The sequence below is a fragment of the Pteropus medius genome, unplaced genomic scaffold (assembly GCF_902729225.1).
Source record: "Pteropus medius unplaced genomic scaffold, Ma_sr-lr_union100, whole genome shotgun sequence".
NCBI classification, from domain to species: Eukaryota; Metazoa; Chordata; class Mammalia; order Chiroptera; family Pteropodidae; genus Pteropus; species Pteropus medius.
In genome coordinates, this window is record NW_024355206.1 from 3,119,356 (window position 1) to 3,136,520 (window position 17,165).

Here is a 17,165-nt window from a genome sequence, read left to right on the forward strand (position 1 = left end):
TGCTGCCTCTGACTGGTGAGGGAAAGAAAAGGGAGAATGAGCACAGCCATTTACAGAGATGGAAGAACCAACCATAAGACATCATTTGAGAAAGGCGGATTCTGTTTGGGACAGAAAAACAGCCACTCTCTTATCGAGAGGTGAAGGAAGGCAGCAAGGATGCCAGATTCCTTTCTTTCCATCATAATACACATCATCTTGGGCTGGCCTGGAAGATGTGAATAGTCAATACTTGTCTCTGCTGATGTCCTCACTAATATGAACGGTGTGTCTTAGTAATGTGGTAACAATCCTGTGATAAATAAGGGAAGTGTCAGTTCTAAAATAAACAGTCCCCATAGGCCGCTGTGCTAGAGAAGATGATATACCGTTTTCTAGTAACTTTCTCTTTTTCTCAAAGTACCTTTGCTTGCTTCCTTTATCAGCTTTTCAGAGTTTCACAGATGTTACCCGTGCCACCTTCTGCGATGTCATCCCCCATAGGAAGTCGAGCCCAGAAGATGAGACTGCCTATTTTTACACGAAAGGGGCTGCTGGAGGTGCCATCCCCCACAGAGAAAGACTGGCCTAAGGATGATGAAGAGGATTATGTCTTCAAGGATCCAGATCAGGAGCTGGATTCCTTGCCTCAGCCCTACCGAATGATCAACAAGCTGGTAAACCTCCTGTTTGACAGGTCGTGGGAAGTAATTGAGGAGAGGGACACGCTGAGGGAAGCTGAGCTCAACCGGATCCAGCCCACTGTCTACCCTCCAGTCTTTGAAATCAAGGTATGGAGCAGCTGACCAGGAGCCCCTGTTTCTTAGCTGAGTGTTAATAAATAAAAACATAACCCAGGAAAGGAATTCCTTCCAAGAACCTTCATTCAGTAAGACAGCTGCATTTTTGAAAGATTATAGCCATGCTGATATTGATTAAAATGGACCTAGCCATTCATTGTCTGGGGAAATGGGTGTTCTGGTTAATTGAAGATTATACAGAAGGTCTTTCATATTCAGCTGTTATTTTAAAATATTTCTGCTTGTAATAATCACTGTCTTGCTTGATGGTTGACAATCTGCCAGTGCCTCAGCTATATCTCTTTCTACAGTGTTCTAAATGAATTAAGTATAGGGCCACTTGTCCACTCATCACGAGGCCCATGATTTTGAATAGCCATTAATTCTCTACTTCCTTGTTTTTTCTGGCCCCTCTCCCGTAAAAGTGGAATGCCATGACTTTCTCGACACATGGGCAAGATATTTAGGTGAGCGCTCTGTTTGGGAATGGTATTATATCTAGGTATTATATCTAGGTATTATGGTATTATATCTAGGAAGGGCACATATCTCTCTTTGAAACATTAGCTTGTATTACTTGCAGATGATGATAGCTGACAATCATTCCTTTTTTTTTGTTTTTGTTTTCTGTCTTCCCAGTTCAACAAAATGCCAAATTGTATGGCTATTTCCCAAGACTACGTGTTTATTGGAGGAGCCAAAGGATTCTCTGTGTACAATCTGTATGATGCTAAACGAATGTATGTCTGGGATAAACTGAAGGTTGATGTCACTTCCATCTGGGCCACAGATTTGGGGAGTGATACACTTATTGCTCCTGTGGATGAAATGGGTACTTGTTCTTCATCTTCCTTTTAGCCTAGTTTACATGTACCTGTACACTGTTGTTCAGTTTAATCACCTTGCCACTTGTGGGCGGGGTCAGACATGAAGCATTCTCCCTGGTTGCGTAGTAGTGACCAACACCGACAGACCAGTATGGTGTACCAGGCACTACTCCAACATGTCACATATTTGGCCCATTTAACAGCCTTCATGACAGCCCTAGGAGGTAAGTATAATTTATTATCCCTGTTTTTCGGAAGAGGCAACTGAGGCATGGAGGTTAAATAAGTTACCTGAAGTAACGTGGAAAATAAGTGGCACAGGCAGGATTCGAACCCGACAGAGTGGCCCCAGAGTCCACGCCCTCTGAGCACTGAGCAATCCTGCCACTCACATAAACCAGAGTTTGCTTTTTCCCCTTAGCCGGAGGATGAACCAGGCCCTCCCGGGGACTAGAGTATGGGGAATTATAGACAGTGTCCTCGAGGACACTGTTTCTGCAGGAGAGTGACCTGACCTGATTGGCATTTTAGAAAGGGCACACTGGTAGGTGTCTGAAAAAGTCAAACTGAGAGGCAGAGACACCAGGAAGAACTACTGCATTCACTGAGAAAGATTACGAAGGTCTGAGCCAAGGAGGGAGCTGTTCGAAAGAAAGGAAAAAGTGTACTATGGTTATAGAGCATGGTAACATTAGGGGAAGCGAGGTAGGGGATATAAGGGAATTCTTTGTACTATTTTTGCAAGTTTTCTATAAGTCTAAAATTCGTTTAAGACACAAATATTTAGAAATGAAAATGTAATAGAAAAACCTGGTGAATGATGGAAAATGTGTATAGGGTAGGGAAGGAAGTAAGCAGGAAGTAAAGACCATGAGTCCTTTCTGCCTTAGATGACAAAGCCGTTCCTTGGTAGCCGTGATAGGAGAATAAGCCTTCAGGGGTCTGTGAGCTAAAGAATTCCATTTGAGGTCACAACTCTGAGGCACCTGGGCTGGGGATGTTGGCTCAGGAGGCGGGTCTCGAGGTAGGATAGCGTTTCTCGCACTGCACTGCACCTGTTTGGTGTCACGTCTGTGACACTCGATGTGATGAATCTGAGGGCAGAGACTGCCTTGGTTGTCCCTAGCTCATTCATGGTCATGGAGCAGACAGCCCGTGAATTTTTACCGGGTTGAGTTAGACTTTCATCCACAGTGGGCAGGATGCCTTTGCAAGGTCTGTATTATGGGTGAAGGGGCAGGTTACGAGTGTCTGGGAGGCACCCAGAGAAAGGTAAGAAGTCATGGTGGATGGGGATCCTATACTGGAGCCCTTAGGTTAAATGGGAATTAGAATGACATTAAGTCAACAAGATTAACTGCAGGATTAACTGCGTGAGGAGCTTGTTGGAGGTTGAGAGATGGGTGACAAGCCATGGCAGATGCTGATCCTATACTGGAAGAATGAGACATGATCCTTTCCCTCAAAGAATCTATGAACTCACTAGAAAAATAAAAAGCAACCCACAGGAAACAAATAACGGTATGAGGCGGTGTGGGATGATGTGCTAAAACAGGGAGAGAAGTCGAGGAGGGGACTGGTGTGGCTCACAGGAGGCTCCTAGGAGAAGAAGGTAGGGCCGGGGTAGGCAGAGAAGACCCAGGACGGAGACCAAGGTCACCATGGGCAGTGGAGGGGCCAGGGAGGAGGCCTAAGGACGCATGACCTTATGACGATAACTCCAGAAAGGCCTCATGCAAAATTTCTGTGCTTCTTGGCTCACTGTCTGTCTTACAGTCTTATTTATTCTTTTGTTTCAGGTGTCATTAGACTGTTTTATTTTTATAAGGACAGTCTTTTCTTCATCAAAGCCATCAATGAAGTGGTAAGTTCCTATAGCTGGGCCAACAGCTAGAGCAAATCAAGTTTACTTTCAATATGAAGGCGAGGACAGCTGTCCTCAAACATCAAGAGATAGAGACTGCCCTGGCCAGAGAGCCTCCTCTGAAACATTCAGTTAAAAGCACCCCCACCACTGGAGGTGCCTGCTGATGCCTTGCATTCACTCACCCTGTTGTCAAGAGAAGAAAATTACTAAGGCTCTCCAGTCCAGACTGAGCACCAGACCAACCCATCTAATAACTACTTATAAGTCCCTATTTCTCCAGGCTGCTTCATGTGCTGTCCCCTAACTCACGCTGTTCTGTCTGCTTGGAGTGCTATTCTTACCTCCCTACCTGTGAGTGCTGCTTACATTCCCCTCGTTCCTCAAGACCGGCTCACGAGTCTCCTTCTCTGAGACACTTTCCCTGACGTACCTAAGAGGAGCTGGTCTCTCCCTCCACGCTGCCACCACCATCTGCGACAGACTTTCCATCACCATGTTTCCTCCACCCTCCACACTTACTGGCTTATGCCGCTTCTCCTGGACATAAGTTTCCTGAGGGCAGGGGACGTGCCTTATTCACCTATGTACTCTTCATTCCTAGCATATTGCCTGCATATACCGTAGGTTCTCAGAACTTTTTTTTTTAATTAATTAACCAAAAAGAGAGAGGGTATTGCTCAGAGTAATTTTTAATTGCAGTTTGTCTTGTAAAAAATATTACCGATGGGCCCCAAAACCTTTCCCTGGAGAAAAGAGTTGTCAGCAAGCGACGTGGATGAAGGAAATGGGAGGAACGGGCCTCGACCCTACTTCACGCTACATGTAAAAACGAACTTGAGAGGATTATAGGCCTAAATGTAAAGGCTAAAGACATTATTCTTCCTGAAGAAAACATGGGGAAATATTTTTCCAATCTTGGGCAGGCAACGATCTCTTAGGATATGAAAAGCACTAAGCCGTAAAAGAAAAAACTGACATTGGACTTTACTGAAATTAAAAACTTCTCATTCCTTGCCCGCCCCCACTTACAAAAAACACTCTAAATGGATCTGATACTTGTATGTGAATTCTAAAACTATGAAACTTCTAGAAGTAAACAGAGGAAATCTTTATGATGTTGGGTTAGGCAGATTTTTTTTTAAGCTACAACATCAAAAGCACAAGCCACACAAGAAAAAAAATTGTACACTGGATTTCATCAAAATTAAAAATTTCTGTTCTACAAAGACACTATTAAAGGAATAAAAACGCAATCCATAGGCTGGGAGAAAATAATTGCAAATTATGTATCTGATAACGGGCTTGTGTCCAGAATATATAAAGAACTCTCAAAATTCAACTCAACAATAAGGAAACAAACAGCCCAATTTTTAAAACGAGCAGAGGACTTGAAAAGAAAGGAAAGTTCACCAAGTAATATATATGGAAGGCAAATGAGATGTTCAACATCACTGGTCCTTGGGGAAATGCAAATCAAAATCACGAGCTATCACTGCACATGTATCGAGAGGCCTACAATTAAAAAGTCTGACCACCCCAAGTGTTGGCAGAGATCTGGAACCGCTGGGACTCGCGCACACTATTGCGGTAAAGTATAGCGGTGCAGACGCTTTGGCAGTTTTTTCAAAAGTTAAGCACACACCTACCACGTGATCCAGCCACTCCGCTCCTAGGTGGCTGCCCAGGAGAAGTGAAAGCCAGCCTCCTTACAAAGACTTGCACACGAATGTTCATGGCGGCTCTGTCGGGAACAGCCAAAACCCAGAAACCACTGAATGTCCACCGACAGGTGAATGGTGAGCAGACCGTGGCACAGCCACGCAAGGACTGCTGGCGGGCAATAAAAAGGGACGTTCGTAACTACGTGGATCAATCTCAGACTAATTATGAAGGAAGTCAGACAAAAAAGAATGCATGTGTGAGTCCATTTCAGTAGAATTCTAGCAAATACAAACTAATCTAGTGACAGGACACTTCAGTATTTTGCCTGGGGTGGGACGGAGGAAGGATTACAAAGGGGCAGAGGAAATTCGGGGGTGATGGTTATGTTCACTACCTTGCCTGCCGGGATGGTTTCAAGGGATAGACATATGTCGAAACTTGTCCAACTGTACACTTCATACATGTTACGACTCCACTAAGAATGCTGCTAATTTTTTTTTAAATTTCTGCTCATCGAAAGATGCGATTAGAGTTCAATCAGTATCAGAGGTGAAGAGTGGACCCCTCCCAGGGAGCCCTGAGAAACCCCACCGCCACCCCCACCCCAGTGACCCCCACACTCCAGACCCACAACCCTGGGCAAGGAGGCTCTGCCCACAGCTCCGCCACCCGCAGGAGGAGTGGCACCCGCTGGTGGGGCAAGGAGGTCCCGGCAACGAAGGTTTAGGGAACAGTCAGATGGCCCCACGTGAACAACGATTATGCTGACATCCATAGGAAGGACACCAAGCAAGATGCTGCCACCGAGAATAACTCCAGGAAACGTCGCCTGTGTCCAGGGACCTGCGGGCACCCACCCTGGAATTCCAACCCTCCGGAGCGGGGACAGGAGATGGCATGGCTGACAGCACGAAACAGGGCGGATCAGTGAGGCAGAAGCTGTATAGGGGGACGGCTGGGGAGAGCAGAAGGACAATTACGGAGATGAGGCCGCAGGTCAGCAGCCGCCTCAATGCGGGATCCCGACTGAGCTACCACCGCAAACGCACAGAAAACCTAAGCCATAGGAGCAAAAGCAGCGAGAATCAAGCCACGAAGTCATCAGCTCCTGGGGCTGAGTACGGTCAGCTGACCACCTGAACCATCACCCGGTTCTGTCATCCAAGAGGAGATGACTGTGAAGTTCCAGCCATCAGAAGTGAATGAAAGACTGGGGAGAAGACCTTAAGTGCTTGGTTTTTGTTGTTGTTGTTGTTTTTTTACCTAAAGACTCTCTTTTTGGTAATACCAAACGAGCCTGGGTTTTCTCAATTCAGCCTTAAAGGTTTTGAAATGGTTTCAAGTCTGGCTCTAAGTCGAGATTTTTAAGAACCTCATTTTTAATTTTTAGTAAAACAGTACAACTTAATTTTTTTTTCCAAAAAAAAAAAAAGCCAACAAAATGCAAGTATCTGTTAATAAAGGTCTTAATAATAATAATAATTTATAATAATTATTATTATAAAGATATTATTAAGAAAATGAAAAAGCAAGCCACAGACAGACTGGGATAAAATATCTGCAATACATACATATACACACACACACACACACACACATATATATGTATGTATGTATGTATATGCATATGTATATCTTTTAAAGTATATCTAGAATATATAAAGAACTCCAAGTCAATAATAAAAAGACAACCCAATCAAAAAGAGGAAAAAGACTTGAACTATTTTATGAAAGATATACGAAGAACTGATTTTTTCAGGCAGGGGTCCCCAACCCCCGGGGGCCATGGACCAAAACCGGGCTGCACAGCAGGAGGTGAGCAGTGGGTGGGCCAGTGAACCTTCCTCTGTATCTGCAGCCGCTCCCCAGCGCCAGCATCACCGCCTCAGCTCCTCCTCAGATCATCAGGCATTAGACTCTCAAAGGAGCACAGGTCCCTGGTGCCAAAAAAGTTGGGGACTGCTGTTTTAAAGTACTTAATATCATTAGTTAACAGAAAAATGCAAATTAAAATCACAGTGAGGCACCACTACACACCTATTACAATGCTTAAGATGAAAAAGGCAGCTCCGCATCCCAATGAAGACACGGAGCAACAGGAACTATGTCGTACCTTGCTGGTAAGGGCGTAACATGGTACAACCACTTTGAAAAACTGGTAGTTTCTTACAAAGTTAAACCGATAGCTCATCAGTTCCATTCCTAGGTATTTAACCAAGAGAAATAAAAACACATATCCACAAAAAGGCATCTTTTCATGCCTCGAACTTTGAAAAGATCTATGTTCCCTGGGGGGGAACCACACAGGCCCTGAAACACATCCTGTTCCATCATCAGGCTGAGCTCACTTGAGTATCTCTCTTCTTTTCAGGAAGATACCAGCAAGCAAACCACCTGTGTAAAGATGGCGATCTCTCAAGGAGGGGACTTTGCAGCCTTCCTCTTACAAGGCAAGGTTAACCGAAGCCTGTTAAGAAGGTTCAGATTTGCAGTCTCTTCCAGATAATCACCTCTCCCCACCAAAACCTCCTATTTAGAAATAATTTACAGAAGAACTGCTAAGAGAGTAGAGTCCCCCAGTACGCTGCAACATTCAACGGAACCAGGGCACATGTGTTAAACTTAAGCAACACTGGTATCATACTATGAACTACAGACTTTTTCCACTAATCTAATTTTTTTGCTTCAAAGTTCAATCCAGGATACCATATTGCATTTAGTCACCAAGTCTCAGTCTACTCCTGTCTGTAACAAGGTCTTGGTTTCTCCTTTTTCATGACCTTGATACCTTTGAAGACCGCCAGTCAGGTATTTTGTGCACTGTCCCTTGATTTAGTGTGTCTGAATTTTTCTCATGATTCAGCTGGGGTTAAGGATGTGGGGGAAGATACACAGAGATGACGTGCAATTTTCAGTGCACTGCATCGGAGGGTATGTGATAACAACATGGCTCACTACTGCTAACGTTAACCTTGGCCATGTAGTTCAAGTGGTGTCTGCCAGGTCCCTCCACGGTTCAGCTACGTTTTTCCCTCTCCAAACTCTGTTAGAAGCAAGTCACCAAGTCCTGGGAACAGGATTTTAAGCACCACTTCCTGGAGGGAGGAAGATCAAAGAATTTGGGGGTATATGTTGAAACCACAACAGTAATTGAGCAACATTTGGGGTGAGATGCTTTGAGACTCTGCAAATATCTCGTTTCTCCTTAAGGTTTTGCCTGTCGATTTTAGCATTCCTCATCGGATCTTGCCTGTTGCAACTGTTACTATGATGATAGAATGTTTTGTTCAAATGATTACTAGCTTGATTTTAACTTTTAAATATTCAGACATATGGTTTCTGGGCCTCTGTTTATACTCTTGCCCCAGGCCCCTCAAATGTTAAGTGCTTGAGGAAGATACATATTTCATCATGCTTTACGCATCAAAGGGAACATTCATACTCTGTAGCAGTTTCCTTGGGCCGCCGTAACAAAGTACCACAAACTGGGTTGCTTAAAACGACAGATGTTTATCCTCTCGCAGTACTGGGGGCCAGAAGTCTGAAATCAAGGTGTCCAGATAATCATTTTTTAAAGGAAACTTTTAGCCAGAATCCTATCCCATGAGAAAGCAATCTTTTCCAGGTTGGCAAGTATTTGGTATAGAAGCTGAGCATATTAACGACTATGCCTTTAAAACACGTAGTATTAGGTGCTATGACAAGATAAAGTCCCACAATACCCCCATGGTTGTCTTCTCAAACAGTGGTTCAAAGAATTCTGAGGCATCTCTCCCAATTCTAAACCTTTCTCGGCCATATCTCTCTCAGTTATTGATTCTCTACATGCCCCCTTCCTCCCCAGATGGGAATCACTGTACGATGAAATGTCGTTCAAATTCACCATTTGGAACCTAGGATACATGGGGCCCGGGCCCAGCAGAGTTTCGTTAGAAACTGTTGGGACTGGGCGGTGCGTGTGAGAAGCCCCCCCAGTTTCCCTCGGGGGCGGGGGCTGGAGGGGAGGATCCCAGCTCCCCAGGAGTGAGGACTTGGCAGGGACGAAGACAGGACTGCGTCTCCTTCAGTTAGTCAAGGCTGCTGTCCTGGGGGTGTCTGCTGGTCTCTGTGCCAGGGGTTCTAAGAAGATGAGCTGTTTCTCAGAGGAACTTGCCCCCTGCTTACAGTTGCTCAATGGTTCCCTTGGTTTCCCAATGCAGGAGCTGGAGACATTTGGCTGGATGTGTATAGGTTGCCCAAGGAGTCTTGGCTCAAGGAAGTGGAGCACCCGCAACTCACCACGAATCCAAAGAAAAGAGTCAGACAGCCTCAACTGGTAGGAAATATCTGTTTCGGCTGCTGTGTTTCTCCCGACCGTTGGCCCACATCTAGCCTAAATCCGCCTTGGAATCCCAAGAGGAAGGGGGCCTTCTGGGGGCTGTAAGAGGTGACAGCAGGCACACTGGCCCACGTCTCCCAAATCGATTTGCTTCGGGTAAAGTCAGATGTCGGAAAGCAGAGTGTCTTCAGCTGTAGGTCTCTCGGTGTCTCTGCATTCTGGGCAGTGCCTCTCCACTGAGGTCACTCCCAGGCGCTTCTCTGCGAGGAGGGCCTTTTATCCTGACTCCTGCCTCATGGGTAATTTTTTTCCCGCTCTTGGACTGAAATAATCCTTTCATGCCTACATTCCACTAAATTTCCCCGATTATGGTATAAACAGGTGTTCTCAATATACAGGAGTACATGCGTTCTTCGTATTATTCTCAGGAGGTAGGAACTCTACCATTTCGATTTCATTATATGTGATCCCTGGGCCTCAAGCCTTGTCTTTAAAATAGAGTTCCTCGTAAATGTTATTTTAAGACTTAATCTGCTCATCTATCCGATGTGCACTTATAATCATCTTTAACCAACACCTAACATTAAGGAGTATGCCTTTAAAACATACAATATTAGGTGCTAAAGCCTTCGTGAAATGATTAACATAGGAGGCCGACACTCACTACCGAGTCACCGATGGGCTCTGAGGAAACGCCTTTCCTCTCCCATGGACGTCTTGGTAGGGGCTGTAGTCCTGTTACTGATGGCGTTACCAGCCCGGAGACCGTGTCCTCTAAACTCTCACAGGATGTATTCCCTGTACCTCTTTTTTGACACCTTTCACATACTACCTTGATTTTCAGTATCGTGTTGTGCGTGAAAGCCCCTTTTCTTAACTAGATAAGTTTCCGGATTATTAAGACCATAGCTTCTGCTTCTTTTTATCAGCCAGCTCCACGGTTATCATACTCAGTGCCCAACAGCTACATTTCTGGAGGGATTCATTTATTATCCAACTGGAAAAAGCACCTTGGAATGGGGGTGGTTTCCCGCCATAACGCACTCAGTTTCCATACACTAAGAAGCAGCCGACTCATGCCAGTTACCGTAGCAGCCCTTATACAATGAGTGACATTCAGCGTGAGTTAAATAAAACTGTCGACGTTGCCAACATATTTTGTCAATCAGAAATATTTGCTTCAGCTCAGATTTCTGTAAAGGTGTCCTCACTGATCCTACCTGTGTTCATTCACGTTCCCCCTTATCGTCACTATTCCTCGTTTCCCCAACTATGTTTTCAGATCCTGGAGAGCAGGGATCACGTGTTAAAATCCTGCAGATACACAAATACTTCCCCTTTGTAGCTACTGAATGAGTAGTTTTACTCACAAGAGTAACTGGGGGGAAGAGAGAGCATCTCAGAAGATTAAAGCGGGGGGTAGGGGGGCGGGACATACATCAAGCCCACTGTGAATTAATTTCTCATTTTTCCCCTCAGAATACTCTTGATCCCATGAATTCGGATAATTTAGAAATGGTAAGAAATTTTAAAGAAAATCACCGGGAAGATTTAAGTTGCGTGTTACAGATTCTTGATTTTGACTTGAAATTTACCTTAAGTACGTTAATAAAATATCCCCCCAGGGCACTATTTTCAGATTCTCTGTAACTTAATCTCGTGCCTCGTCCCTTGAAGCCCTCTATCCTTGAGGATCACTGACCCAAGCTATTTATTCAGAGACGCGTTTCCCTGAAGGGAGGTCTTCAGAGCTCCTCACTTGTATGGCCCCTTCCAAGGCCCTGGACAGCACCACCAAATTTTAACAACGTTTGGAATGCTATGTCCCTGTGATGAATTAACCGATCCATCATTATTCGATGACGCTTTGATCCCTGCTAATATTCTTTGCTCTGAAATCTATGATGTTAGATATTAACGTAGTCACCCCAGCTTTCTTTTGAGTAGTTTCATGAGATGTATCTTTTTCTAAACTTTTAATATATTTGTGTCTTTATATTTACAATGAGTTTCTTTTTGACAGCATATACTTGGGTCTTGCCTTTTTATACACGTTGACAAAATTCTACCTTTTAATTGGGGTGTTTAGGCCACTTATATTTAATATGACTATTGATGTTTGGGTTTAAAGCTACCACTTTGCTATTTACTCTCTATTTGTCCCGCCTGTTTTTCTTCCTTTTCCCTCTTTTCCTGCCTTCTTTTGTGATGAGTGTTTTTAATGATTCTGTCTTGATCGCCATCGTTGGCTTATCAGCTGTGCCTTTTTCTTATTGTAGGATATAAATGTTTGCTTTAAAGGAGACATTAAGCTGAGTCTTCCCGTTCACATAATGAAGATCAAACCACCTAAACCAGTTACAGGTCAGTATGATTCAACTGCTACCCTCTTCTTTGCCACCGATTTCTCGGTTTTCTCTCTTTGCCTTTTGCCACATTTCCCATCATTTCGATTTATCAGCTGCACTATCTGAAGTACAGGTATAGGGATGAAGAGGAATTTTTTTTTAAAGCCATAAGCTCTGGGACCTAAAGACAAAAAATGATAAATGTTCCAAGGACACAGTTACCTAGCGGAGCTGGGAGACTGAGAAAGAGAGCGCTCTTTCCGGGTGCCAGCTGGAGTTCGTGCATTCCCGTGTTATTTCATGAGTCAGTATTGAGTCCTCACGTGATGTCAGCAACAGAGTCTGTGACTTTAAGCGCAACGATGTATAACGATGAAACCAGTTTGACCATACGCAAATCGACATAAACAAGACTTAAGTTCCTACAGCCATATCAACATTATAAGGAAATGGCATTTAATGAAACATTATTTGAAGACTGGCTGGCTGTATTTGCTGGGTGCCAGCCAGCACCAAGCCCAGAGATGAGTAGGACACATCGCCTGGGGCCTAAAAGCAGCTGGTCTAGTGAGGGAGACTGGGAGGAAACCAGTGTAGTAGGATGTGATAAGTGAGGCCATGGGGAGGAGCCTCCAGGACTGTGGAGACAGAGGGGGCGTGATTAACTCTTCCTGGGAGGGGAAAAGGCTTTATCAGAAGGAGAGACAGGTTTCAAAGAATAAGTGGGAGCTGATCAAGAGGAGCAGAAGGGAAGTCCAGCGTAGGCAGAGGACACAGGGTGTACCCTCTCGATACTCACACATGACCTCAAAGATGTATCTACAAAAATGGTCGCTGCAGTGTTATTTATGGAGGCAAAAGACTGATCAGATAAAAGCTGGTACGCTCATGCAAAAGAACACTTTTCAACCACTAAAAAGGAAGAGGGAAATACAAGAGGCCGAGAAGAGCTAATTTCCTCTTGTAAAAAAACATGATGACGTGATTTGCTGAGACAAGTTTTATTATAAAGCTACAGTAATTAAGACTAGAAAAACAGATGAGTAATCGATATAAATGTATATGTAATAAATAAATTATAAAAATATAGATAGTAGATAGAAAAATAGATGAATGAAACAGGATCGAGAGGCGAGAAGAGACTCTGGTGTGAAGGGCCACCTGACACCTGACACCTGACAGAAGTGGCGCTCCAGAGCAGTGGGAAAAAGACGGTCCTCTCAATAAGTGAGGCTGTTTGTCCCTGTGGAAACAAAAGAGAAACTTGACCCCTGCCTCACACCATCCACAAAAATAAATGCCGGATGAGTCATAGAAAAAAATATGGAAAGCAAAACAAAGCTTTCAGAAAATAATATAAAACAGTATCTTTATGATCTCTGGGTAGGGAAAGGCTTTTTAAACAAAACACAAAAAGTACTTACAATAAAAGAAAAATTTGGTAAATTTGACTACGTTAAAATTAATCATCCACAGACATCATTAAGAGCATGAAAGAGCAAGCCACATACTGTGAGAAGATAGATAGCTGCAGAACACATAAAACTTATGAATGGTCCATACCCAGACTATATAAATAATTCCTAAAAATGATTAAGACAAAGACAGATGATCCCGTATAAAACAGGCAAGAGATTATTCAAATGGCCAATAAACATAAGAAAGGTGCTTAACATCATTAGTTATCCAGGAAATGCAATAATGAGATACCACTCCACATCCACCAGGAAAGCTAAAATTAAAAGACACCCACCATACATGTCAGTGAGGATGGAGAATAATCAGACTTCCCGTATATTTGGTATTATCTAGTGATGTTGAAGATAATTTACATCCTGTGACCCAGCATTTACACTCCCTTATAGGGTGATCAACCACACCAATCTGCCTGGGACTGAGGGATTACCTGGGTTCTGGGGCTTTCAGTGCTAAAACTAGAAAACCTCTGAGCAAGCCAGGATGAGTTGGTCACCCTACATCTAGGCATATGTGCGACAGGTTTGCAGATAAATGTGTACCGGGAGAGACATATGAGAATGGTAACAGTGTCATGATGCCCGACAGCCCCAAACATGAAACAACCAAAATGTCCATCAACAATAGCACAGATAATTAAATTGTAGTATAGCTGCCTGATGGAATACTACATAGCCATGAAAAGGAAAGCTACAGCTATACACAACAAAATGGATCGATCCCACAAGCAGCAAACAGAGTTAACATTGTATAACTCCATTTATGTACAGTCCAAAATCAGACAAAACAAAGCTGTAGTGTTTAGATGCATATTTAGATAGCCAAAGTAAAATAATGGAATGAAGTGGTTACATAAAAGCCACGAGAATGGCTGCCACTCTTCCCAGAGGGTTGTGACTGGAGAGGGCCACTTGAGATGCTTCTAGGGGGTGGGCAATGCTCTGCTTGTTGACCCAAGCAGAAACGGATGTTTGCTTTATTATTTATTAAGGTATATGTTTATGTTCTTTTCTAAATATTTCACGATAAGAAAAAGGGTTAAAAATGAAAGTAACAACGAAGGAGATATATAATACTGACCTGAAGAGGTCTCTAAGATACTTTGTTGAGGGAATATGCAAGGGGTCCATATGTAGCTGGATCAGGCTCGCCTGGAGGACTTGTTAAAACTCAGTTGCTGGGCCTCGCCCACGGTTTGTTTCTGTTTCAGTAGGTCTGGAGTAGGGCCCGGGAATTTCTGACAAGTTCCCCACTGACCCTGTCAGATCCCTGATGACCTGGGACCACGGTCTGAGAGCTATTAGAGTGGAATATGCTACCTTTTGTTTATTTTAAAAAAGAGTCTGCTTCCGGAAAGTCATGTAAGAACTGATAACAGTGGTTGCCTGGGGAAGGGGACCTCTTGGGCAACTTGAGGGACCTGGGCACCTTCCAAAGAGAACAGAGTTCTGAAATTTGGGGTGTGAACCCAGAAAACAGATCGCCCAGTTTTACTGTGGATTTAGGAACAGATGGAAAAGAAAGAAAGAACAGGTCTCTGGGAAGGAGACTGACAGGGAAAGTGACTGACAGAGGAAGGCAGTTTTTAGGAGGAAGGGAGCTGGCTAAGTGTAAACACAGGAAGGTGGGGAGCCTGGGGGAAGGAGGGGAACACCAGGAAGCGGGGAGCCAGAGGGTCTGACCGATTCTGGAATATTTTCAACCCAGGTACCACATTTAAGAGCCCCCTGGAAGTCTTTGCAAAGATAGAGGACTGCTACGGGCTGGGCTCGGGGCAGAACCACTTCATCAAGGACAGCCAGTGGGAGCAGCAAGCGGCCATCTTCAACGCCACGTACAAGAAGTACCTGGACCTGGACAGGGAATGCGAGGAGGAGCTGCCCAAGTGAGCCGGGAGGAGGCCCAGCCCCGTCGCCCCGCTCCCCGGAACCCCTCAGAGCTTCTCCTCTCTGGGCGCGCACAGGAATCAACCCGAGGACTCAAATTAATCCGGGTCTAAAAGCTCCTGGTTTGGGGGATTTTTCTGAGAACTTAAGCAGATCTTTCAACAAGTTGTATGAAGACTGTTCAACTAGAGTTAGAATAAAGGCTGAGAACGTAAGTTTCCAGAGAGAATAGAATAGCTATGGGGAGGAAAAGCACAGCTTACTTTGCAATTTTATGTATGTATCATCTCTGGAAAAAAAATTTTTTCCTGATTACCGAGACACCACAGAAGATCCTGGAGATGGAACCATAAGACGCCAGTATTAACATTTTCTCCATTTCCATCCAGTCTTCCTAAATGTGTAATATGTTAACACATAACTATTAAGATTTGTCACTTTCTAACCCCCGGTCAGCAGGCAGGCCTCACTCACCCCATGGCCTGACTGTAAAAACTGAGCCCAAGCCTCGGAAGCGTCTGCCAGAGCAGGTTTCAGGAGCTGGCTCTCCTCACAGCCCCTGTGGATCCTGCTTCACATGGAAGTGAAACCTCTCACCTTGCTGTCAAGTGGACCTTGAGTTTCCTCACTTCAGGACAGGAAGTCCTAGGGCTAAGCCCCAATGGCAGCTACCTGAGACCCGAACTAGACCCCAGCAAGGTTCACCAGTGGGCAGGCTAACGAGGCATTTAGAAATTTTGCAGGCCAGTTGTTACAACGCTGATAATTGTCCATCTTGAGGGTATTTACACCACAAAAAAAGCTACAAACCCTATAAAATCAGGAAATTGGGGCTTTAAAAAGAGCCAATCTATGAGCACACCACGGGCTGGGCTGCCTCCAGGATAAGAGAGCATCTGTGTACATCACCAAGTCTGGTCACGGAGGGGTCTTCCCTGAGGTCAGGGACGACTCTGCCCAAAGCTGGGTGCTGTTCCGGGCCTGAGAGGCTCCCACGGCTCTGCCCGCCCTGCCTGCCCTGCCTTCAACAATGTGCCAGGCCCAGCACACAGCATGCGATCTGCCTCTGGCTCTGTAACCCTGGGAGGGTCCATCCTAACTACCCACTTCTGGTCCTAAACTGAGGCCTAGGAGTCTGCCGTGGTTCTGACAGGTGTCTCTTTCCTTCCCAGTATGGCCACGTTCCATTTCCTCCTTCCGAGCTGCATAACTGTGATGCCAACAGAGGTCAAGAGCCCTGCAGGTAAATGAACATGAAGCAGGTGGTTGTCCTGGGCACATGGCCAGTCACCTTGGGGGAATGCCTCAGCAAGCCCTCCGGCAGAAGCTCCACACAGCAAACCCTGCGTGACGGGAGGGGACAAGGTGGAAAGTAGGTGCTGGCTGTCCTTGAACAGTTCCTGGTTGGATCTGTGGCCCCCAAGCCCAGATTCCCTGATAATGGAGGCTGGCACTGTCTTCAGGGGGTGACCGCCACAGAGGAGGGAATGAGCACGCATCCCACCAGGCTGCTTCTGGATAGGAATTCACTTGGTAGAAGATGTTATTTAAAACACTGAGAGCTAAATGGACATGAATGATCTAGAAGGTGTGAAAGCAGCCAAAGTCAGGTGACCGTTGTCCCTGACCAGGCAGGCAAGCTGGCCCTAGAAACAGCCCTTCTTGGGGGTGCCCAGCCCCTCCTCCCCAGGAAGCGCACCCTTCTGTTGGGTGCCGCCTATTAGAACCACTTCTGATTTCAAACCGACTTCTTCTTGGGCAAATACCTTCCACACCAACCAACAGCCACCCAGACTCCTCGCGTGACGCCCCTTTCCTCTCTTCTTTCCCAGGGGTAGCCTGTGTCCTTGGCGTCCACTGGACTGGATGTCACAACTTCTTCCTCTACTCACTTAACCGGACCCTGAAGGATAAAGTCGGTACTGCACCTCTGACGTGGGAGCTGCCCAAGCTCGGGGCCCCCAGAGCATGCCCTTCTTCAGCCTAGCTGGGAGCCTGTGAC

The 17,165-nt window shown here is 45.1% G+C and overlaps 1 protein-coding gene across 2 annotated transcripts in view; it reads left to right on the plus strand.

Annotated features, from left to right (window-relative positions):
* The window catches only part of WDR93 (WD repeat domain 93), a 29,321-nt gene that overhangs the window by 1,029 nt on the left and 11,127 nt on the right, over positions 1-17,165 (plus strand). Inside the window, exons 2-11 of one of the 2 annotated variants that reach the window (XM_039858502.1) lie at positions 426-770; positions 1,419-1,611; positions 3,406-3,470; positions 7,507-7,585; positions 9,335-9,450; positions 10,933-10,971; positions 11,733-11,817; positions 14,985-15,162; positions 16,336-16,406; positions 16,996-17,082. In XM_039858502.1, the coding sequence (XP_039714436.1) occupies positions 444-770; positions 1,419-1,611; positions 3,406-3,470; positions 7,507-7,585; positions 9,335-9,450; positions 10,933-10,971; positions 11,733-11,817; positions 14,985-15,162; positions 16,336-16,406; positions 16,996-17,082 (1,240 nt within the window). In that variant the 5' untranslated portion in view covers positions 426-443. Of the gene's footprint in view, positions 1-425; positions 771-1,418; positions 1,612-3,405; positions 3,471-4,172; positions 4,491-7,506; positions 7,586-9,334; positions 9,451-10,932; positions 10,972-11,732; positions 11,818-14,984; positions 15,163-16,335; positions 16,407-16,995; positions 17,083-17,165 lie in introns of those variants that run through there. The other variant, XM_039858503.1, reaches the window with a different exon arrangement.